A 25,517-nucleotide genomic window follows, 5' to 3' on the forward strand; every position below is an offset into this window, starting at 1 on the left:
GAGCGAAGGTCAAATTACAGACGTAGCGTTACTTATCCATCATCGCAATGCAATGTGATGTGCTTACCTTGTTTAAAATTCTCCAAGTTTTTGAACTCCACAAGATTGTTTCCATAATAGTAGTTGGTGATGAAGATTCTGCCATCAGAGGCCATTGGGTCCTTCATCCAGGCACCCTCGTTGCGCCCGTATTTGTTAAAGCTCACAGGCATGTGGATGGACAACAGTGTCCGCACGCATGTCGGGCCCTTTTCTGCATCCATCAGTATTTAGATGAGGGGTAGTGGGGGAAAATAAACACAGACCAGATAAATACCTGGGGTGGGTTGTGGGGAGCAGGACACTAATGTGACTCATTGCTATTATCATCTTACTATAATTCACCAAATGTCCATCTGTCTGTCTGTTCCCAGGTACTGCAAAAACGGCTGAACTGATCACAACAAAATTTTGTGTGGGTAATCCTGGGATCCCCTGGAGTAAAATAGGCTATATTGTTTTTCCAATTTTCCAATTTTTCCAATTTTCCAGTTTGTCCAGGGAGGGGGTGGGAGAGGGGAAAAGGGGGGAAAGGCGGGAGGGGGGAGGGAAGGGGAGGCGAAGGAGGGGGTGGAGGGGGGAAGGGGAGGGGAGGGGGAGGGGAGGCATGAGAGGAAGGCGGTTCATATATATGCTGGTGAATGAATGTGGTGTTCACCACGTTTCTGAGTTAACTGTGATGCCGATCAGGAAGAAGAAGAAGCTGTACTAACAACTTCGTACACTTACGGAATTTTTTGATTTATTTGTATTCAAATGTCTGGTGATTGTTTTATATTTATTTATGTGAATGTGTACTTGTATATAACTGTCATTAATTTAAAAATGCTTAGACACAATCGAGCGATTTCTTTTTTTTTTTAACTCCAAAAAAACGATCTTAAAAAAACAAATTTGGGGGGGTTGTTTTTTTCTGCCTAAAACACTCCCAGGCACTCACTGATGAACCTCTGAAAGTTTGACGAAGATCCGTTCAGCCAACTCTGAGAAAAATGGCGACACACAGACCAACATCTCTCTTATTTAGGAGATTGTTGTACTGTGATAATAATTACTAGCCGAAACCCGTGGAACATCCACGGGAGGGAGGATGTGGTGTATGGATAGAGTGTACCATTATGGATGGCATAGGGGATTTGCTTGTCCGAGTAAGAGTTAGGAAGAAAGATGAGAATGAAGAGTGCGTATATGAACAACGATCGCCGACACCGGCACAAATGCATGCTCTGGATTGTCCACTCAGTGGACGGCTTGCTTTCGCCTTCGCCAGTCCAATCAGCGGACGGCTTGCTTCGCCTTCGCCCAGCAGACGCCAATACGATGGCGTCATAAGATGGCGTCGTATCGGCAGTTAATCGGATGCTTTTGGGCCCCAACGTCGGCTAATTCAGATTTTTCGAGTATGGTTGTACGTGATAAACAAAGTGCGCGGTTCGTAGATCGGAAATCCATTAGTGCCGTGGGCATCGGGTCACTGGGTGCGGCGTAAAAGGGATAACAAAGTCGAGTCCTTACGCTATTATTATATAGATGAGTCGCATAAACACAATTATTACGAAGGAAGTTGCATGCGTTGTCAAGAGCTGCCAAAATATATTCATTGGCAACCCAAAGGTCAAATGACAACTTTGGGGAACCTTCAAATCAGTGCGACATAATTTCCTGCTTAGGTAATTCATCACGAATGGCAAAGAATGGTAATGTTCCGATTTGTCATTCAGCAGAAAATATATCTCAAGGATGAAAATAGGTCACAGTACAATAACGGGGTCCATGAAGATGTTGAAATACCGACTTCTTTCCTGAAAATCCTCGCATTGTCCTTGTGTTTTATACCTCTCCCCCCCCCCCCTTCCCATGCCTCCTCCCCCCAAGCCTTCTCCCTCCCACAGATCTCCCGATGTCCCTGCTCTCAAATGTTGTACTTGTGTGCTTCCCTCTCTCTCCCCATCTTGTCCCCCGCTCCCTTTATCACATGTTTTATGTGTCAGTTTGTCTTTTTGCGATTCTGTATACAAAAAGAAAAAGAAAAAGAAAAGCAGTGATTCAGTTTTGATTTTTACAAATTCATCACAACTAGTACTCCTACAGTATACAACCCCAAGCGTCTACAACCCCAAATATTCCTACAGGTCGCACAAGATCTGCCTGCAACCCTCTTATGGTGAAATTGCCAAAATCAAGACTCTCTGCTCACCTTCACTCCCATTTTCTCCCGCCTCTGGAACAATCTCCCTTACTCTCTTCAATCCCACTCCTCCCTCCAGGTCTTTAAAACAGCTGTTCCCCACCATCTCTTATCTTCCCCCATCCAAAATCTTGATCTTTTCTACCCCTGTTAATTCACCTCAGATCGACTTTTCTGAAATACCGACTTCTTTCCTGGAAGTCCTAGCAGTGTCCACGTGTTTTTTTTGTTTTTTTTACCTCTCCCACTCCCTCCCCCCATTCCCATGCCCTCTCCCCCCAAGCCCTCTATCTCCCACAGATCTCCCGATGTCCCTGCTCTCAAATGTTGTACCCTCTCTCCCCATATTGTCTCCCGCTCCCTTTATTTCGTCTTATATGTCCGTTTTTTTTTGTTTTTTTTGTCATTAATGTTAGCTCTTACACGAGCCTCGATCTTGTATACAAAAAAAAACAAAAAAAACTCACTCACTCACAGTCCTTAACAATTGTGAGACCTACCTGTTGGTGCCTCTTTCACTTCTTTGCTTAAGGTTCTGCTGATGCTGTACGGCTTCGTTACGGTTGCTGATGTGGTCGTTGTGAGGGTGGTGTACACCTTGAAGCTGTAGATTCTCCTGCTGGGGGTCGGGTATGGACCTGTAGTGGTGCTTACGACTGTGGGCCGTAGCCGATGCGAGTTTCTGGCGACGTGTCGCGTGTTGGAAGAGACCGAACCTGCGGGGAGAATAACGCACGATTGCAGTGTAAAAATGGCGCCCTCAAATAAAATGGCTTTCAGGATTCAACAAGTCCAGCGATGTAAAGAGTCAGTGTACGGATAGGAAATGAAAAGGAGGAGAAGGACTACACAGAATCCTGGAGAGAATGGTTGTATCCCAGGTGCAAAGTCAGGAATGAGGGTTGTTTGAGAATGAAGATGATAAAGATGAATAAGTCTCAGGTCCATTTTGGAATTTGTTACACAATGATATAATGTTACACATTTTGAAAGGCACCGTGGGATATCTAATGTCTATCAGCAAATAGGAGCAGATGGACATATGGATTGAGGGTTTTTCCGATGGTGGAACACAAAATGATGTAACGACTGCTGGTGAAGCACCAGGATGACAGTTTATAGTCAGATTAGAAAGGCCAAAGAAACGTGCTATCCTGTCCGCCTTCTTTGAGGAGCTTTGTGGTGTAGATACCTGTTCCTGTATCATAAAAAAAAACAACCTAAATACTGATCTCCATGATTAATATCCCCTGGGGACGAGTAGCCGATCGAGCTTACCTCCGAGGCGTTCAGTCAACTATGGCGGATCCTCTTTATATGCGCGAGGAGTAGTGGAGGGTAGCGAAGCTCTTACCTGCATGGATTCTACTGGAATCTCCTCAAACCGGATAATCAAATCAAACGGACATGGAATTAAAATGCAACAATAAAAGGGTTGAATAAAAATAATGCCAGGTAACAAGAAATGCATGGTAAAACTAAAATCCTAAATGGAGCGCCCCCACACGGACTCGTAAAACAACACAAGGGGATAAAAAAGAACTAAACTAAAAATGTGTTTGTGTGGTGCGTTTGCCCAGTACTCAGCTTTAAGCGGCTCTTGAACCCCGTCGGTCCTCGAATGGGTCCCTGGTCCGTGCGTGAGAAAAGACATACCTTGGCGCGAAGTTCGTTCACCCGCCAACCACCGAACGTGAAGCGAGCAGGGCCTCGTTCCGACCTCGGCCCACGCCCCACAAGGCACGAAGGTCTCTCAGGCGCACACAGCCGCCACAAAGTCAGCACCAACGAGCCAGGGAAAGGATCCGTCCACTCACAACAATCATCCGGACCAAAAGAAAGAATGCGTCTGCTCACGATCACATCCACGAAGCCAGAGAGCCAAGAGCATGAACTGTGACCGCTTTTCATCAGCTCGGGACACCAAGAGAAATAAATTGCCGGGACACAGTCTTTTTGTTCCCCGGTCTCCGACGTCATCCAATGACGTCCGCGCGTGCTCCAATCAGAGTCCATTTCATCGCTCCATCGGCCGGACCAATCACCACCCCTCAGGGCGGGGCCCCATTGCCCCTCCCGCTGTCTGCAGTGATGACTCGGCTGGTGGCATCAGCGGTAGTTGAATGTCCTGGTTCCGGTTACTTTATGTGGGGTTATTAGTATAGGTGCAGATTGCATGGCTGGTGTGGTGTGTGTCATAAGGAACAAAGGAAAAATCACAGAGGCATTTTACACACGGTGGATTTACCTGTAACCCCTAACTAATTAACATAGCTAAAACCCCTCACCATGAAGCCAAATATACAACTTTACGTGACATCCGGCGTGGCTTATGTACATCAAGGTGGCTACACGACAAACGGAGCACACTACCTTATACAATCCTACCTGGCCCAAAGGTATTTCATTGCCTACCCTGTCACAAACGTAACTATATATATATATATATATATATATATATATATATATATATATATATATATATAATATGTGTGTGTGTGTGTGTGTGTGTGTGTGTGTGTGTGTGTGTGTGTGTGTGTGTGTGTGTGTGTGTGTGTGTGTGTGTGTGTGTGTGTGTGTGTGTGTGGAGTTAAAGGGATTGCAGAAGCAATGGAGAAAATCTAACAAGGTCAGCAAAGTTAGAATTAGAAATTCTCTGTGCTTGCCTTGATGGATAAGTGTAAGAATTTAATCTATAGATTGAGGAATAATATTTTGTAGAAGGGTATTTGTGGAAGCAAATGTTCCTCCTGGTATTGAGGAGTTCCTTTCCAAAATAACCGGAATCCATTAGGCATTGCCTTGACCTGCCAACTATGAAAACAAGATATTTGTGCATTGTTAACATGGAAAGCAATGCAATGTCCTGTACCCAAACACATGCACGCACCTGTCTTTCATTCCTTGAACGCCGTGAACAATAAAGCGAACTTTAAGAGTTTAAGGACAAGAGACACACCTGCTCCCTCCAGGAGCATCTTGGAAGGCGGGGCAGAAGGCAGGAAGGGGGTGGGGGGGGGGGGGGATTTATTTTGTGCCCGTGCCTAGTTGTTGCAGTCCCTATATACTAGCAGCAGCTACATGGTGTGCCCCGGAAATTTCTGGTCACTCGGGTCATTTGCACCATTTCGTATCCATCTCATTTCTAGCTCTACCTAATTAGCAATTTGCTCATTGAATGAGAACACGATAACTTATCATTTTTTAAATGACAGGATGCTCTGCCATTGGATGCACAAATCAAGCAGAAAAGGGTTTCAAAATGTACAGATTCCCTGCAGATGCCAGAAGGAAAAATATTTGGGAAAGTAAAGTTATTCGTCTGAGATGGAAAACAAACTTGAGTAGTTTCTGTGCCAGGTAAGTTGTAGTCCCATACGTGTACATTTATATGTGGTGCCGTAATCATATTGTAGTTGGTAGTTGGTTATAACTCGTAAATAAACATAAATCGCCATGGAAACATGTACAGATAATTTATGACACATCAAGAACATCCTGGCAAAGTTTGTTAAAATAAACAAGTCACTTGTGTGTCTGTAATGGAAGTTTGTTTATTTATTTATTTGAATTAGTCTTAAGTGTTGTAGTTAACATTGGTTAACAACATGCCGTGGTCCATTACATGCTTAACCCCATTGTCGAAATCACTGATGTGCTGGCGCAAAATTCGTGACCAGTGATAGCAGATGGGTCCTCCATCTGAACATCTCTCCGATGGACGACACACACACATTGATGCCTCGCACTGCGTGTAAAACACCAGCGTGCCTGTTTATAACTGGGTCCACATTCAAACCCAGCAAGGCAGGTTAAAGGCGTGTGCGCATACCTCTAGGTCATTCTGCCAGCCCCAACGCAGACTGGCTCCAGTGTTTATAAAGACTAGGTTCCCATTGTCCTGAGGGCTGACAATGGTGCCTTAAAAGTGGCTTCATAGCGGATAATGGGCCAATAATGGCAAGTTAGTGGGGTAGCCACACACCATGCAGATCATGACCATCTGGCTGGGCCACTCGAGTTTATATCTGAAGCACCACTCCTATAGACCGATGGTGCAATTATATTTGTCACTAGCTGAAGTATGTATTTAAATATTTCTTGCATGACAATCACAAAACATATTACTCGATCACTCCCAGGAAAATCCCAGGCAGGGTGTTGTGGAATCAAACTCAGATCTCTCGCAAGAAATGAGGCTTTATTGAACTATTTCTCAAACCATTCGTACAACACAACAATACAGATTGTTAGTTTCATAAAAGGCAATCAAAGCATACATATCTTTCTCGTTCCTTGCAAGCAAGCAATTACGCACCTGTTAATCTCAGTAGTCTACGGTGCTAGGTTATAGTATGCCACCCGATCGCGCACCGAATGGACACACTTTATATAAACTCCCACTCTCAATCAGAGAAAATCATATTTATTCTGTGCGGACAAACAGACAGACAAACAAACAAACGGACTCAAATGCAATACCCTGTCCTCTGGCGAGGGTAACAAACAAACTTTCTTCTTTATCTATTACATTATTGCAATGAATGGCCTTCCATGTAATAAAGCTAAAGTCTAATTTTATTGCTTTGTTTATCATACTGTACAGAAGTAGATAAAACTGCAGCAAAAAAAAATCTGTTGTTCTAGATAAACAATAAAAAAATATCTGTTGTTCTAGATAAACAATTTTAAAAACCTGTTGTTCTAGATAAACAATTTTAAAAACCTGTTGTTCTAGATAAACAATAAAAAAAACATGCTGTTCTAGATAAACAAAAAAAACAACTGGGTGTTCTAGATAAACAATAAAAAAAATCTGTTGTTCTAGACAAGCCCCCAAAAAAAAGCCTGTTGTTCTAGATAAACAATTTTAAAAAGCCTGGTGTTCTAGATAAGCCAATAAAAAACATGTTGTTCTAGATAAACAATAAAAAATATGTTGTTCTAGACAAAAAAAAAAAATCTGTTGTTCTAGATAAACAAAAAAAAAATCTGTTGTTCTAGATAAACAAAAAAAATCTGTTGTTCTAGATAAACAAAAAAAGCCTGTTGTTCTAGATAAACAAGGAAAAAATTTGTCGTTCTAGATAAACAAACAAAAAAAATCTGTTGTTCTAGATTAAAAAAAAAAATGTTGTTCTAGATAAACCAAAAAAAAATCTGTTGCTCTAGATAAACAAAAAAAAATCTGTTGTTCTAGATAAACAAAAAAAAAATCTGTTGTTCTAGATAAACAAAAAAAATCTGTTGTTCTAGATAAACAAAAAAAAATCTGTTGTTCTAGATAAACCAAAAAAATCTGTTGTTCTAGATAAGCAACAAAAAAGCCTGTTGTTCTAGATAAACAAGGAAAAAATTTGTCGTTCTAGATAAACAAACAAAAAAAATCTGTTGTTCTAGATTTTAAAAAAATCTGTTGTTCTAGATAAACAATAAAAAAAACCTGTTGTTCTAGATAAACAATTTAAAAAACCTGTTCTAGATGAACAACAAAAAAAACATGTTGTTCTAGATAAACAAAAAAAAACTGGTTGTTCTCGATAAACAATAAAAAAAATCTGTTGTTCTAGACAAGCCAAAAAAAAAAGCCTGTTGTTCTAGATAAACAATTTTTAAAAGCCTGTTGTTCTAGATAAGCAATAAAAAAACATGTTGTTCTAGATAAACAACAAAAAGATCTGTTGTTCTAGATAAGCAATAAAAAAGCCTGTTCTAGATAAGCAATAAAAAAATCTGTTGTTCTAGAATCTAGATGAACAATGATCTCGTTACAAAATGTAATATTAATGAGTAATATTTAGAGTATAAATTGGCAACCTGCAGGATTAGCTCGATAGATAGAGTGCACTCACTTTACATCTCTCTATAGTCCGACTACAAATCCCATCCTGACCATAAAATGCCACCCTGGAATTTCACAGGCAGGGCGTCGTCGCATCAGCGAGCGTGCCACCTGTTGAATGCTGGAGACCCATTTCCCAGTATTGTTTGCTCCTGGTGGAATTAAAGATCCTGCAGTGTCTTTTACAACGAGGAAGCGAATGTTGCCAGTACCCTGGCCAAATGCCAAATTCCTATCCCAACGTCTACCGCTGGGAAGGCAATCACAAACCAGTCGGTGTGTTCCCTTGCCTAGGAAACTGCTTGGGCAGTCCCCGACACCATGGATAGGGTGTAGGAATGATCCATCCGCAGTCTGCGAGCTTCATTTGCAACACTAAAAGTACCTACTTATCAAGACGTACAGAATTCCATTTTCAAATATTTTAAATATTTGAAAATGTTTAAAAATATTCCTACAGGAATTTTAAAAATATTCCAAATATTCCTACATGTCGCACAAGATCTGCCGGCAACCCTCTTATGGTGAAACTGCCAAAATCAAGACTCTCTGCTCACCTTCACTCCTCTTTTCTCCCGCCTCTGGAACAAACTCCCTCACTCTCTTCAATCCCACTCCACCCTCCAGGTCTTTAAAACACCTGTTCACCACCATCTCTTATCTTCCCCAATCCAAAACCTTCATCCTTTCTACCCCCGTTAATTCACCCCAGATCCACTTTTCTGAAATACCGACTTCTTTCCTGGAAGTCCGAGCAGTGTCCATGTGTTTTTTTTTTTTTACCTCTCCCACCCTCCTCCCAAGCCCTCTCCCTCCCACAGATCTCCCGATGTCCCTGCTCTCCATCTTGTTCTCCCACTCCCTTTATCATATATTTTATGTGTCAGTTTGTCTTTGTTGTGATCAATGTTAGCTCTTCCACGAGCCTCGTCCTTGTATACAAGAAAAATATCTATTTTAATTACCCGGAGGCCTGGATATATTAAACATATTATATAATTGATGATAATAAATAAAAAATGTGGGGGAACCAATTCCAATTAGATTTTTTTCACAAACAGAAGGATCCATCATGGCCAATCAATAGTGAAGGTAAGTAAGTGTAGCTGCGACTACAGACAATATCACTTGTAAATAAGGGTAAGTTAGGAAGAGCAGCGATGGGGATATTGTAATCCAAGCAACAATGCTGCCAGAAGCAGAACAAAGACTGGTTATGCTTGGAGCAGCATCGATGAAAAGCAGGTAACCACAGATTAGAAGATTATCCAGATTCACAAGGTAAACACAGGTTTGCATATTTTTCTGCCAGAACTTGTCTGAATGGATGCTCTCAACATCTTTCATTGAAGAGGCCACCTGAGAGAACCTGAAACGTCGTGCCACCGGATATTTCAACCATTGCAAAACCACAACTATCGAGGACGCCTCTTCACGGTGGTTGGACCCCCCCAATGCAAGTCGGGGGCCAAATCTTCGCTATTCATCCCTGCTGCCTGGATTCGTCAAGGTAGCAGCGTGGTCACGGTCAGGGTGCCGATTGGTCCTCTCCATCTTGTCTCTCTCTCTCTCTCTAACTCTGTCGTGGCCCTGACTTTGTGAAGTCGGGGGTACACAATCCTGTATGTGGGGAATCTCTGGGTCGCTCCTACGAGATCCATCAACTGGCTTGCTCGAGGGAACTGTCCGGGGCTGCACAACAACAACAACAACAACAACAACAACAACAACCATTGCAAACCGTGTTGCTGCATGTCCACCTCTCTTGACTAATACCCCTCTCATTACGAAGATGACAAATCAGCAACACTCAGTCATATTTAAGACATATCCGACGATATAATCGCGTGCAAGTCGTGCCACGACAAGGGATTATCACATAACGATGCAAAACCAAAACTATGCTTCTGCAAAAGCATTTTCAATCCTATTCGCGAGGAATACACAAGTGGATGTCCGAAGCTGGCTGGAAAATCCACAAGGCATGATGATGCTGTGTGCTGTGTGACGTCATCATGATCATGTTGTCCATACGTCTGCTTTGGATCTGTAACCGACACCCTGAAGTTTTTGAGTTTGAAGTTTCATCATTAAGGCCTTTTCTCCACGAGCACGTTCTTGTCTGCATTTACAGTGGGTTGCACAAGATAATTGTTTGGAGGATACAGGCCGGGAGGGTTCTGCTCTTATTTATTCTTTCGATTCTTCAGCCACTTGCTTTTAGAGAATGATTGCCCGAGCAGTGAGGACATGTGGTGAGAACATTCCACCTGACTAATGGCATTTAAATAAACTATATTACACACACATTCAGCAAACATATACAAGCAAACAAGAGGCAAATATAAAGTACACAATCGGCAAATGCTGCGCTTTATGACGTAATATGCTTGGGGTGTTCGAACAGTTTTACAAATGAGATGCTCACAATAGTCCGAGGCACTCCAATGTTTTCTGTTATCATGGAGTATGGTCGTACTCCACATGTATCATGGAGTATGGTCGTACTCCACATGTATCATGGAGTATGGTCGTACTCCACATGTATCATGGAGTATGGTCGTACTCCACATGTATCGTGGAGTATGGTCGTACTCCACATGTATCATGGAGTATGGTCGTACTCCACATGTATCATGGAGTATGGTCGTACTCCACATGTATCATGAAGTATGGTCGTACTCCACATGTATCGTGGAGTATGGTCGCACTCCACATGTATCATGGAGTATGGTCGTACTCCACATGTATCATGGAGTATGGTCGTACTCCACATGTATCATGAAGTATGGTCGTACTCCACATGTATCGTGGAGTATGGTCGTACTCCACATGTATCATGGAGTATGGTCGTACTCCACATGTATCATGGAGTATGGTCGAACTCCACATGTATCATGGAGTATGGTCGTACTCCACATGTATCATGGAGTATGGTCGAACTCCACATGTATCATGGAGTATGGTCGAACTCCACATGTATCATGGAGTATGGTCGTACTCCACATGTATCATGGAGTATGGTCGTACTCCACATGTATCGTGGAGTATGGTCGAACTCCACATGTATCATGGAGTATGGTCGAACTCCATACGGTCGTGGCCAAAAATATTGGCACCTTTGCGCTTTTTCCAAATAACTCACAATTTTCTCTAAAAATAAGTTGAAATTGACAAAAGTATTTGGTCTCCACAATTCTTTATTTCACTGTTAATATTACAGAACCTTTGTTTTTGATTCAGAACTTAATATATTCTTTTAAATCAGAAATTAAAAAGAAATGGCCTTGACAAAATTATTGACACCCCGGACTTAATATTTGGTATCACAGACTTTGGACAAAATAACTGCAGTTACTGCAGCAAATAACAATAACTACAAATTAACTAAGCCAATAAATAATTTTGTACCCAAGCGCTTCCTATAGTCATGAATGAGCTTCCTTCACCTCTCTACTGGCAGTTTGATCCACTCTTCTTGTGCAACCTGCTCCAGTTCTCCCAGAGTTGAAGGGTGCCTTCTCCCGACTGCTGCTTTCAGATCTCCCCACAGATGTTCAATGGGATTTAGATCTGGACTCATTGCTGGCCACTTCAGAACAGTCCAGCGTTTTGTCTTGCACCATTCCTGGGTGCTTTTTGAAGTGTGTTTGGGGTCATTGTCCTGCTGCAAGACCCATGACCTTCGACGGAGACCCAGCTTTCTGACACTGGGTTGAACATTGCGCTCCAAAATGCCTTGGTAATCTCCTGATTTCATGATGCCATGCACACATTCAAGGTACCCAGTGCCAGAGGCAGCACAGCAACCCCAAAACATTACTGAACCTCCTCCATGTTTGACTGTAGGGAAGCTGTTCTTTTGTTTGAAGGCTTCATTTTGTTTTCTGTAAACATAGATGATGTGCTTTACCTAAAGCTCTAATTTGGTCTCATCTGTCCACAGGACATTCTCCCAGAAGGATTTTGGCTTGTTTAGGTGTGTTTTGGCAAACTTCAGTCGGGCTTTCTCAGCAGTGGGGTCCTCCTGGGTCTTCTAGCATAGAACCCCCTTTCATTGTGTTGGCGATGGATGGTGCGAGTTGAAACTGTTGCACCTTGTGACTGAAGGTCAGCTTGAATCTGTTTGGCAGTTGATGGAGATGCTTTCTCCACCATTCAAACAATCCTTCGCTGCAATCTTTGATCAAGTTTTCTCTTGCGGCCACATCCAGGGAGGTTGACTGCAGTGCCATGGGCCTTAAACTTCCAGATAACATTGCGTACAGTGGACACATGAACATCAAGGTCTCTGGAGATGGACTTGCCACCTTGAGTTGTCCATGCTTGGCTACAATCTTATGTCTGACCTCCTCAGACAATTCTCTGGTTTTCTTTCTTTTCTCCATACTCATTGTTGTACACACAGTGACACAAAACAGCAGAATGACTCCTTTTCTCTATTTTAACTGGTTGAATGAGTGATTTTTATATCACACGCACCTGCAACTCACCTTGGGGAGTTCAATTCCAAAGTAAAGGAGAATCTCCTGATTGAAATCTAATTATTTCTAACAACTTCAAAAAGGTGTCAATAGTATTGTCCGAGCCATTTTAGGATTTCTGTGTGGAATAACCTAAGATTTAGTACTTTTTTCAGCTTTTTTATTTTGTTCCACTGCAAACCAAAGAAATACAAATGTTGATACCAAAATATTTTTAAATTTCAACATTTTTCTGGAATAAATGATGAATTCTTTTTTAAAAGTGCAAGGGTGCCAATATTTTTAGCCACGACTGTGTGTAGGCATGGCACGGGGGAAAAAGTGGCTGCCCATTCAAATGTGTACGAAACGATATGCTTAAAAACAACTATAGAGTGAAATTGTAAGCATTGCATAGGCACACATTTTATTGTCGAACGTATTCATAACTAACAAGAATGAAAAATACACCAAAGTACATTGCTAAAGTACCAGATCGATAGATCGCAAAATGGCGGTTTTGTTCATCGTCAAAATGTTGATAAATGTCATCGTGCAGAGCACAATAACGGCTGAAGCAATTACAATGATTCCAACTGAAGAAAGCGTCATTCCCTCTTGGGTATTGCACCCATACCATAACATTAATATGGCATAGCCCGTAGGGCAATGCCATCTGGAACAACGTTTGTCTGTCCGTCTGGTGTATGTTGTATCTCCCTCACAAACGTCCACCAATCAGAGTTGACGATCTGGTCACATGACAGGGAGACAGCAGATCCTCCACTCAGTAGATCAAAGACCGGCTACCCAATGTGAAGCTATCGGTCTTGTTTTTATCAGATATAAAAATTAATACCCTACAAAAGTACACCGACCAGTTGATGACGTGACGTTGGCATGACAACGCATGTCCTGGTTTTACACCTGTATAATATAGCTGCGATAGGTTTAAAGACGGTGCAGTGTTTCATTCCAGATTGTAATCTTTCATCCACAGCTCAACGCTTTCATCCGTAGCTCAATGGAATAATGCTCTCCACTCTGGGCTGGTGCTCCTGCCTCACACCTAGCTTGGCTTCACGCTGTTAAAAACCAAAGCTTTTAGAATCATTGGAATCTCCCGCGATGAAGCTAACTCCGAGGGCCTTTCACTTACTCACCGCAAGCAGGTTGGTGGTCTTTCTGTCTTCTACCGACTCATATCCGGCCTAGCTCCCCCAGCTCTCTCTGTGCTCTGTCCCCAAAATATTCCTACAGGTCGCACAAGATCTGCCTGAAACCCTCTTCTGGTGAAACTGCCAAAATCAAGGCTCTCTGCTCACCTTCACTCCTTCATTCCTCTTTTCTCCCACCTCTGGAACAAACTCCCTCACTCTCTTCAATCCCACTCCTCCCTCCAGGTCTTTAAAACTGGTGTTCACCACCATCTCTTATCTTCCCCCATCCAAAACCTTGATCTTTTCTACCCCTGTTAATTCACCCCAGAGCCACTTTTGTGAAATACCGACTTCTTTCCTGGAAGTCCTAGCAGTGTCCATGTGTTTTATACTTCTCCCACCTCCCCCCCCCCCCTTCCCACGCCTCCTCCCCCCAAGCCCTCTCACTCCCACAGATCTCCCGATGTACCTGCTCTCAAATGTTGTGTTTGTGTCCTTCCCCCTCTCTCCCCATCTTGTCTCCCGCTCCCCTTATTATATGTTTTATGTGTCTGTTTGATTCTTGTGTGATTAATGTTAGCTCTTTCACGAGCCTCGATCTTGTATACAAAATAAATAAATAAATAAATAAATCACCAATCAGAGAGTCACACCTGTGGCATTTGTCGTTTTCCGAAGTAACTAAGTGTTAATCAATGGTGGATTGAACTAATAAGGTGATTCAACGCTTTTATTATTCATCTTCCATCTCTTCCTTTGCTGAAGTCCTCCATAGATGCACATAAACGGAATTTACCCACATTTTCTTTAGCACCTCAGTGTTTACTCACATATTTTTTTTCAAAGGGTCGTTGATCAATTTCAAAAGCATAGGCAATAACTTTCTTAATTTCTTATAATAAATGACAGACCTGTGCGGGACTGTACCCAGAATCGACCACCAGGGAGGAATGATATATAATTAGTGCTCTCAGGTCCATTATTGATCGGTGGCCCATTGTGGCTTCGTTTGTCTTGTGCCCCGAGGGCAGTTTGCATTTTTGTAAGATTCCCCCTTTGCCATGCTTCACCATAGCCAGGTGTATAAAACATATATAATTGATAATGATAATAAAAAGGCCAATTATCCCGTTATCTGCACACATTGGGCCTTGTGGCCCGCAGACATGACTCAGCGGCTTAGCTTTCAGGTTTGGCAGTTTCCCAGACTCAAATGACATTCATAAAGTTTACGCATATACAGTCTTCAGAAAGTATTCACACCCCTTGACTTTTTTCACATTTTGTTGCGTTACAGCCTCAATGTAAAATGGATTGAATTTAGATGTTTTTGTCACTGAATTTTTTTGACACAAAGCCGCTGATCCGGATTTCATGCTCATTTCAGGCTTATTTGCGGAGGGGAAATAAGCCCGAAATCCAGATCGGCTGCTCTGTTTTATGTTTAACCAATGATGACCATGTAGCGGTTACCTTATTCGCATGTCGCGGTTAACTTATTCGCATGTCGCGGTTAACTTATTCGCATGTGACGGTTACCTTATGTTTGGTCATAATCCACGTGCACGGGCCTGTGGGGCTTTTGGTTGTGTGGAAGTGACGCACGCGCGGTTGTGGAGCCACGCCCTCCAAAGAGGGTTTTGGCTTTATAAAAGCTGTACCACTTCCGTTCGCTTTTAGTGTGCTGGAGATTTCTGTACGAATAAACGAGCTTCGAACCCTACGAAATGGCCTCGTTCTCTCGCCTACCGCGACTCCTAAACTGGTGACCCCGGCTGCCCCCGAACGGATTCGGGGGCTGCAAACGAACACGGCAAGCGCGCCCTGGCCAGGGAAGCCACCTAAACTGGTGACCCCGGCTTCTCCCGAACGGATGCGGGCGCGGTTTCGAACGCAGTTTCAGTCGAACTGCCGGAGTTTTGGAAACGACGAGCGGCCATGTGGTTCGCGCACCGCGCTCGGCTCCTCCTCTATGACCAGAGGGGCGAGCCTGCTCCAGGACCCTCCGAAGGAACGCAGTTACGAGATGTGGGTGGCACTGCTGCTCATCTCTTGCACGCGCACTGACGTTGGCGGCACGGCTGCTTCGTTACCTTCGCGCGCACTGCTGCTCGCAACTCGCGAAAACTCTACAGCTACTGCTCGCGTGTCGAAAGCTGCAACTCGCGCAACTACTACTCCTACTCTGCATCCTCGGGAGGCCCGCGAGGAACCTCGGCAGCCTCCCCCGAGGCCTTGACCAGCCCCTCGGTCGGCTCAACCCCACGGCAGCGTTTTTTTCGCGCGTACCGAGGCCGAGCACTGCTCGAGCCTTCTCGGCACTGCCGAGCGTGCCTGCGAACTACGTACATGCCCGTGGGAGTGCATTCTGGGCGGGCGCATGTAGCGGTTACCTTATTCACATGTTGCGGTTAACTTATTCACATGTCGCGGTTACCTTATGTTTGGTCATAATCCACGTGCACGGGCCTGTGGGGCTTTTGGTTGTGCTTCCGCGACTCCTAAAACCAAATAATCAAATCTCTATCTGTTGACAGAGTGGCCGGGCTGAAGCCTTAAAGATAGAGGTGATGGTTTAGTCTAGGTCACTAGGACTTCAGTCCATACGAGATCGCGACAGCGCTTGTCACACTTTTTTTTTCTTTCTTTTTTTGTATACATAATCGAGGCTCGTGAAAGAGCTAACATTTATCACACAAACAAATCAAACAGACAAACAAACAAAGTATATAAAAAGGGGAGCGATAGACAAGATGGGGAGAGAGTGGGAAGGACACAAACACAACATTTGAGAGCAGGGACATCAGGAATGTGTGGGAGGGAGAGGGCTTGGGGGGAGGCGGTGTGGGAAGGGGGTGGGGGGGGGGGGGGGTGGGTGGGAGAAGTATAAACACAAGGACACCAAAGACTTCCAGGAAAGAAGTTGGTATTTCAAAAAAGAGGATTTGGGGTGAAATTAGCAGGGGTAGAAAAGATCAAGGGCATTGACTTTGACTTTGACATTGACTGTATGGCATTGACTGTTATCGCAGCGACCCGCTGGTTTGGTTTGCAATGGCGGGAACGATGGTCTGGGTGGAAAACAGGTTTAGTCAGGTTCACCATGTTTTTTCGTTCAAAAATTTTGAAGATTAGCAAAACTATACATTTTTGGAATATTCAGAGCACGAGGAATCCAAAAATTAATGTTTACATTTGCGTAGACACCTTTGCGAAAATGACACTCAGGACAGTGATGAAGATCTGTAAAAGCATATTCCTGAACGGTATAGACCTAGTAGATCATGTGTATAGGACTTATAGTTCAATCTGATACTAACAAGGCTGCTTTCTTGCTTTATAAACCCATACCTATAACTTCAAAGGACTTGCAATATCATGTATTATGTAATACAGTTATATCACAAATATAAAGACAATGGTTTTCAATTACCTTTGTTTGTTGCTTTTCTATAATCCTGAGCTCTATTTTGAGGCCTTTATTGGATTCCTTGACCCAGAAAACATAGGATTAGCATATTTAATTAAGTTTCTAGGTTGACTAGAAGCCGAGATCGCACAAAATATGTATTTTATGGCGGCCATTTTCAAAATCCAAAATGGCGGCCATGCAGGTGTCTGTGCAAATGCCAACATGGATTTTCGGATTCTTCATGCTCTGAAGATTCCAAAAATGTACAGGTTTGCTAATCTCCCAAAATTTTGAATGAAATTATCTTTGTTAACAGGGAACCTGACTAGTTGTTCGTAGTTTGCGGATTATGCGGTTTCTGCTGTGAGATGTAATCCATGGCTGGTGCTCACCGTTAAAGCCAGGAGGTGCCTTTTTGCATATATACAGTATACACAGTATACACGGTTATGTTAATGTGATCAGTATGAAATAGAATTTTTTTTCACAAGTCATATTTATTGGACGAGCTGCATGACTTGGAGGCATGCATATTTGCCTCTGAACTGTCTATCATGGATTCAAATCACAGCCCAGCTACAAACTGTCACTCTGGTGTTTTGCATGCAGGGCAATGCATCAATGTGTGTGCCATCCATTGGCAGGACAGTAATTGTGCTTTTCGCAAAGAGCAGGTGAATTATCACTGGCACCCTGGCCAAATTAAAAAACTCTGCCCTGACTGCTGTGAAGGCAATGGCAAACTACCCACCATAGGTCTTGCCCAGGAACTGCTTCGGCAGCACCAAACCCGGTCAATGTAATGGTACATTTGAATGATTTAATTCTATCTTACTGTGGGCTGGCAGGATGGCCTTCTTGATGCATGCACACTCGCCGATAAGCTGTCTAACCTGGGTTTGAATTTCGACCCAGACATAAACTGTCACCCTGGTGTTTTGCAGCCAGGGTGAGGCATCAATGTGTGTCCTGTCCCTTTGGATGGATGTGACCCATGATGGATGTGATGACCCAAACTGGGCAACCCATCTGCCAGCATTAGTCGTTGGACCGATCCCACAGTGTCCTTCACGAAGAGTTGGTGAACTATCACCGGCACCCTGAATATATCACAAATTCTTGTCCTAACCTTTTTTTTTGCACTGCATCAGCGGCACAGTCCAGCGATGATACAAATCAGCATGAAATGAAATGAATATCTTCTACTAATAACGAGAAACAAGTGAACATATAACAGAAACAACCATTCAACTCAAATTACCTCAAAATGTCCTCGAGTGCAAAGGCGTGAGTCTAGACGTGCTACCTGTAAGGATATGTAGTGGGGGTAAGGAAGGGGAGGTGGGATTCTGTTTCACGGTGATCCTTTTCCTTAATGTGATTGTACTTTAACATTCAACTGTTTGGGATTCTGTTTATGTCTTTCAATCCTGACAAATCTCACACTCTCACGATGTCTCTCCGAAAAGACCGACTGGACAACCCTCCCATCCACTTTCTGAACAATCCTCTCCAAGAAGTTCTGTCACTCAAGCCTTTGGGTCTCACTATCTGCCATGATCTTTCCTGGGAAAACCACATTTCAAATCTGGCCTCCAAAGCCAGTCGCCGCCTGGGCATCCTCCGTCATGCGAAGTCCTTCCTTGGCCACCTGAGCTCCTCACCACATACAAGGCTTTGATCCGCAGCTCAATGGAATACTGCTCTCCCCTCTGGGCTGGTGCTCCTGCCTCACACCTAGCTCGTCTTCACGTTGTTGAAACCAAAGCATTCAGAATCATTGGAATCTCCCGCGATGAAGCTACCTCCGAGGGCCTTTCACTTACTGCAGGCAGGTTGGTGGTCTTTCTGTCTTCTACCGACTCCTCTCCAGGCTAGCTCCCCCAGCTCTCTCTGGGCTCTGTCCCGCAAATATTCCTACAGGTCGCACAAGATCTGCCTGCAACCCTCTTATGGTCAAACTGCCAAAATCAAGACTCTCTGCTCACCTTCACTCCTTCATTCCTCTTTTCTCCCGCCTCTGGAACAAACTCCCTCACTCTCCTCAATCCCACTCCACCCTCCAGGTCTTTAAAACAGCTGTTCACCACCATCTCTTATCTTCCCCAATCCAAAACCTTGATCTTTTCTACCCTCGCTAATTTCACCCCAAATCCACTTTTTTGAAATACCAACTTCTGTCCTGGAAGTCCTTGGTGTCCTTGTGTTGTATACTTCTCCCCCCACCCCTTCCCACGCCTCCTCCCCCCAAGCCCTCTCCCTTCCACACATCTCCCTGCTCTCAAATGTTGTGTTTGTGTGCTTCCCCTTCTCTCCCCATCTTGTTTTTCCACTCCTTCTTTTTATATATTTTGTTTGTCTGGTTGATTTGTTTGTGAAGTAAATGTTCGCTCTTTCACGAGCCTCGATTCAGTACACAAAAAAAAAAAAAAAAAAAAAAAAAAAATTCAAGCTTTGCATTTTGACTGACAACCGCAAGAAATACTAAAGGAGAGAAAATAAAACATCTGCACAACATAATGTCTGCACAACATGATGTCTGCACAGCATAATGTCTGCACAACATAATGTCTGCACAACATAATGTCTGCACAACATAATATCTGTACAACATAATGCCTGCACAACATAATGTCTGGACAACATAATGTCTGCACAACATAATGTCTGGACAACATAATGTCTGCACAACATAATATCTGCACAACATAATGTCTGCACAACATAATGTGTGCACAACATAATGTCTGCACAACATAATGTCTGCACAACATAATGTCTGCACAACATAATGTCTGCACAACATAATGTCTGCACAACATAATGTCTGCACAACATAATGTCTGCACAACATAATGTCTGCACAACATAATATCTGTACAACATAATGTCTGCACAACATAATGTGTGCACAACATAATGTGTGCACAACATAATGTGTGCACAACATATCTGCACAACATAATGTGTGCACAACATAATGTCTGGACAACATAATGTCTGGACAACATAATGTGTGCACAACATAATGTCTGGACAACATAATGTCTGCACAACATAATGTCTGCACAACATAATATCTGCACAACATAATGTCTGCACAACATAATGTGTGCACAACATAATGTCTGCACAACATAATGTCTGGGAAACAGAATGTCTGCACAACATAATGTCTGGGAAACATAATGTCTGCACAACATAATGTCTGGGAAACATAATGTCTGCACAACATAATGTCTGCACGACATGACTACGAGAGAAAGTGAAGTTAAGGTGAGAATGAAAACAGTGGCAGCATTGCGCTAACGTGGTGCAGTATGAAGATCATGGTATGTCATGGTAATAAGTGTCAGCCAAGACTTACTTTTTTTATGATGTACGAGCTGACCATCTTTCTTCTTGCCAGTGTAGTACGTGACCTCACGAAGTAGAATGGGCCTTGCCCTGTTGTGGCCAACCGGTGAATGCCAGGAATGATTGCTGGATTTTGCCTGCGGCCTTTGTTGAGAAATGTTGAATTTCTTCATCTTTTTTTCACTTTTCCCTTTTTTCACAGGTTTGACGTCTGCTCCACGATTTTCCTGAGAAGGAAAAGGGAACACATCACATTGTGCAAATTGACCTTTGTTCCAACATTAGGTCATCATTCAGTAATCTCTATGGGGATTTGAAACAATCGTGTCCGGGTGTAACGCTGAATGAAATACAAAAAGTGTTTACTTAACGGAGAGTCAGGTTCACGCTCTTCTAAAGTTGATCCAAAACTTGGATTTTGTAAACATTGATCCATGTGTGATAATCGCCAACGTAAGGATGGAGAAGCTGATGTTTCGGGCGTTAACCCTTCGGCGGAGCAAACAATGAAAGGGTTAACGTCCTAAACGTCATCTTCTCCTTCATTTCCACGGTTAGTATACTTGGGTCATGCAAGGTAGTTGAACAGGTTTGGTGGAACTGTTATTAAACATAACTTTTTTTTTAAAAGGAATGCTGAATCAAATGATTTTGTGTCAGATAGCGGCTGTGTCTAACTGATGTATATCGGACAGGTGCAGACAGTTTGAGTTTATACAATCTATATATTGCAGATGCAGTGTGGCATTGGGGGAGAGTAATATAAATGAATGCATTAAAAATCGTATGAGTAAACATCGATGAACAGCTTGTAGTTGTACATAAGCGTATCCAGAAAAGTGAGACCCACATTGTCAAAAAGGCCCAAGCACAATAAACTTAACGTTTTGTCAACAATATAAACAAGAAAGAGCCTCACCTGTATGTGTTTGTGTGGTGTATTTTGTGTGGTGTTTATTAGCTGCTGGATTTGTGTGGTTTATTCATGACGTAGATTTATGTTCAATGCAATATGGCTGCCGAACCACCAGACAGATGACGTCATCAATTTAATTCTCCCATACACTTTTTGTGTAGATCATGCTCAAGAAATTGCAAACTGATCGGATGAAGCGTTCTACTTGTCTAATTATGATGTCATAATGAAGGCACTGATGACATCATCATAAATATATGTTGTTCATCTTGGGGAGTGCTTGACAATGAGCCATGTTGCAATTTTTTTTTTTTTACCTTCGAGCAGTTTCCGAGATATAGAGGTGCAAAGTTTTTCGGTTTTTCCAAGATGGCGCCTGTACCACGTGACCTACGACGTCATGTTTCTCATTAAAAATTCTGCAGGAGGAGGCGCTCCTATTGTGAAAATTTCTTGACAATCGGACCAAGGGTTGCAATTGAAAAGCATACTCACGTTCTGTGTGGACAAACAGACAGACAGACACACTAACAAACGGACCCACACGCAATAGCCCCGCCCTCCTCTGGCGAGGGTAATAAAGGCTCAAAAAGTCCAAAGTTTCGGCCACAGAATGCCCCAATCCAAGGACTATGCAGGCCCTGCATGTTCAGATATATCAAATCCTTTTCTGAAGGGGCAGAGGCCTACAAAACAGGCCTACAAAATATTCCAAAATCATGGTAACCATGCACTGCTTTGTGATGTATTTAAAAATTTGTAGCTTCTTTCATAATTTACAATATACAGAGAATTCCCAATCTATATTGTACTTTCCTCTGTCGTTGAAAACAAATGCTTTCTGTCTGTCCCAAGCTTTAATAATTGCATTAGGTACACCTGCTGTATGGTTTAAAATTGCAGAGATAAAGTTCCAACCTGCACTTTGCACAGGGAATGGGTGGAATGGGGTTGTGGAGGGGAGGGAGGTGTGGTGGATAGGTTTGGATCAGAGAGTGCAGAGTGCGCACCGACTGCAGATGGAAGGCCAACATTTTCATCGTACAGTATTTGCATAGGTACTAAATAGATGGGAAATAACATCGTTTATTTATGTGTTTTTTGCAAAGTCAATTTTGTGCATATTTATATTCCTGACATAGATGGAGCGATATTCCAACAGGACTTTATATTCCTGAGATATAGGGCACAAAACAAGTTGGTATGTCACTTCTTCAATGACGTTTACCTAGTACTCGCAGGGGTACCCGGTGATGCCCGGTGCTGTTCCAATCCAATTTTGAAGAAATCAAATTTAGTTTTTTTCCTATTTGTTGTAGGAGCCTAAAATACTTCCCCACAGGCTACACCCACTAAGGAGTAGGGTCGGGGATAACTTAATATTACTTTACACATCGCTACGAAGGCTAAGTAAGGCGCAAGAGAAATCGAAGAAAAATCCAGAAAAATCAAACTTCTTTATCTTCAAAATTTTCAGTTATAATTATTATTATTATTATTATTATTATTATTATTATTATTTTTGCCTGAAACACTTCTCGGCACTCACTGATGAATCTCTGAAAGTTTGACGAAGATCTATTAGGCCATTTCTGAGAAAAATGGTGACGTACTGACAGACAGACAAACATCTATCTCTCTTATAGTATAGTCACATTTTTTCAGTCTTTAATATAAAGGTCTTCACTGTAAAGTTGAAGATCATCAGATTTATCTTTGTGGAGCTATAATGGGAAATCTGAAACCTGGGGTGCTGGGTGCATATTTAAGCTTTTGTAATGTATTATACAACTAGGAAAAGCATCCGTTCCCAGTGATGGGAAAAGTTCAAGTTAATGTATGAATTTAAAAAATTTTCAAGGACTTTAAAAAGGTTAATTGTGTTGCACTCTTGGTTTCACTCAGACAAAGCTTTAATAAGCTTCTTAACCGCCCACCGCAAAATGGCGGTGCAACATCGGGTGGTGGAGGTTGTATTTGTCGAACAAGGAATGTAGAATATCCTGTTTGTGAAATATAACTTGGTCATGCATGTTTTCCTGTCATTGTATCCGTCCATCCATCCACCATTATCTAATTATTATTATCCATCATTATCATTATCATTATCATTATTATTATTATTATCCATCATTATCATTATTATTATTTATCCCTTAACTTTGTGCTATTTTTTGCTACTCCTCCCTTATCACCCGGCTGATCGATCTGAAACTTGACGCATCAATACAAGACAATAGCCCGCACAATAGCCCGGGCTTCGATTTTTAGATTTCAGACCACGGGGACTCCCGGGAGGGGGCGGGAGGGGATTTTTGAACAAAATTATCGACTTGCGCCGAAAAATATGGTGCTATACATTCCCTCCCATAACAAAATAATGTTTAAATCCCCCAAATTCGGAAATAAAATTGTCGCATCACATTTGGCTCCCACCCCAAAATAATTTGACGTGCCTCATGCCCAGTTATTGTAACATACATGTACCAAATATGAACAAAATGTGTTAGTACTTTGAGTTGAGGCTCTGGATGGACGCAGAGACTGACCACACCAAAAATGCAAGCCCTCAGCCAGGTCTACACCCAAGAGAGGATAACAGCAGATTGAGGCATAACTGACGAGGTGAAAAATTAATTGTAGAATAATAAATAAGCAAAAAATCAGGCATCAGTAAGTGGAAAGTGTCAATACAGACAAATGAGGAGAGAAATGACGGGAGGAATAGAGAATGTAAAATTCATAGATTGCTTTTCCAGTGTAGCCTCACACTAAAAGTATCACCTGTCATGGTGGGTGGTTAAACAATTTTTATTCCTCACAAAGCGTTTTGGTTCATCAAGAGGTGCGGTCTTTAGTGGATGCCACGAGTGAGTCATTGGTGAACTGGTGAAGTCATGTGGAGTTACTTTTAAGGAATACAATGTATGAGTTTTATAAAATACATCATATACCCAGACTGAATTGAACTACAAAAAATGTGTACATTACCGAGACCACGTGGGGGGCTTTTGGTTTTTAAAACAAAGCAGTAAAGAGCTTAACAGCCCTAACAATAAATAAACAAGAAATACAGTATGTCGAGCATAGCATGATACTTGTGAAATCCATAAAATAAGTTGTTGACCTTTGGCCTATATTGATCTTTTGACCTATGTTGACCTCAAAAATAATTGGTGGTTGAATTCAATGATGAAGTGTGCAAATCCTTTTCAAATTTCAAGTCAATCAGATAAAAACTGATGATTTTAGTGGAAATTTGGCCTATGTTGACCTTTTCACCTTTAGACCTCAAAAATAATTGGTGGTTGAATTCAGTGACCGAATATGCAAATCCTGTTCAAATTTCAAGTCAATGGGATGAAAATTGAGGATTTTATAAACTTCACCGAAGTTGTTGATCTTTGGCATATGTTGACCTTTTGGCCAAATTGAACTCAAAAACAATTGGTAGTTAAATTCAGTGACCTGATATGCAAATCCTCTTAAAATTTTAAGTCAATCAGATGAAAATTGAGGATTTTAGAAATTTGGAAAAGTTGTTGACCTTTGGACTATGCTGACCTTTTGACCTCAAAATCAATAGGTTTCTTCCTAATGATCAACTCTATAATTTGGTGAAGTTTCATAAAGATTGGTTTAAAATTGTGACCTGTAGGTGATTGTCATACAAACAGACAGAGTAATGCACAAGACCAACCAATATACAATTCTTGACAAATCTTCGATTTTGCCCGTAATAACTGATTCAGACCTTCTCCTCTGCGTGGAAGGTCCTTTGCTGCAGAGTAAGTGAAAGATTGGCAAGATCCTTTCTGATGGCAGCAATGAGCTCACTGTCATTGGCGTGCTGCTCCATGTGGTCGGCCATGCGAGCTAGGCCGCTCCTCATGTACTCACTCTCTCTTGAAAAGTTTGCACTCATTGCCTGTAAGGGTTGTGGATCGGAGGTTAAAGGTCAGGCAACATTTAGAGCAGAGATTCTCAACCCATTCACCATTCAGAGTAGTAGACGCTGCCCGCCTCGTGTTAATTGGGCTGCAGTCTCACATAATACGATAACTACAACAACTAGATGGTATTCATAGAATACTTACCCTGCGCAGTCAACTTGTTGCGAGCTAACTCTTCTGTTTTTGA

At 42.4% G+C, this 25,517-nt stretch overlaps 1 protein-coding gene across 6 annotated transcripts in view; it reads right to left on the minus strand.

The window, feature by feature from the left end:
* Positions 1-25,517, minus strand: part of OLFML2A (olfactomedin like 2A) — a 55,028-nt gene that overhangs the window by 2,802 nt on the left and 26,709 nt on the right. For all 6 annotated transcript variants that reach the window (XM_078767080.1, XM_068133787.2, XM_068133788.2 and 3 more), the window contains 4 exons: positions 25,132-25,305; positions 20,472-20,688; positions 2,728-2,943; positions 68-253 (listed from right to left, as the gene is read on the minus strand). In XM_078767080.1, coding sequence (XP_078623206.1) covers positions 68-253; positions 2,728-2,943; positions 20,472-20,688; positions 25,132-25,305 — 793 coding nt within the window. The remainder of the gene's footprint in view (positions 1-67; positions 254-2,727; positions 2,944-20,471; positions 20,689-25,131; positions 25,306-25,517) is intronic.

The sequence above is a fragment of the Myxine glutinosa genome, chromosome 13 (assembly GCF_964187855.1).
Source record: "Myxine glutinosa chromosome 13, kmMyxGlut1.1, whole genome shotgun sequence".
Lineage (NCBI taxonomy): Eukaryota > Metazoa > Chordata > Myxini > Myxiniformes > Myxinidae > Myxine > Myxine glutinosa.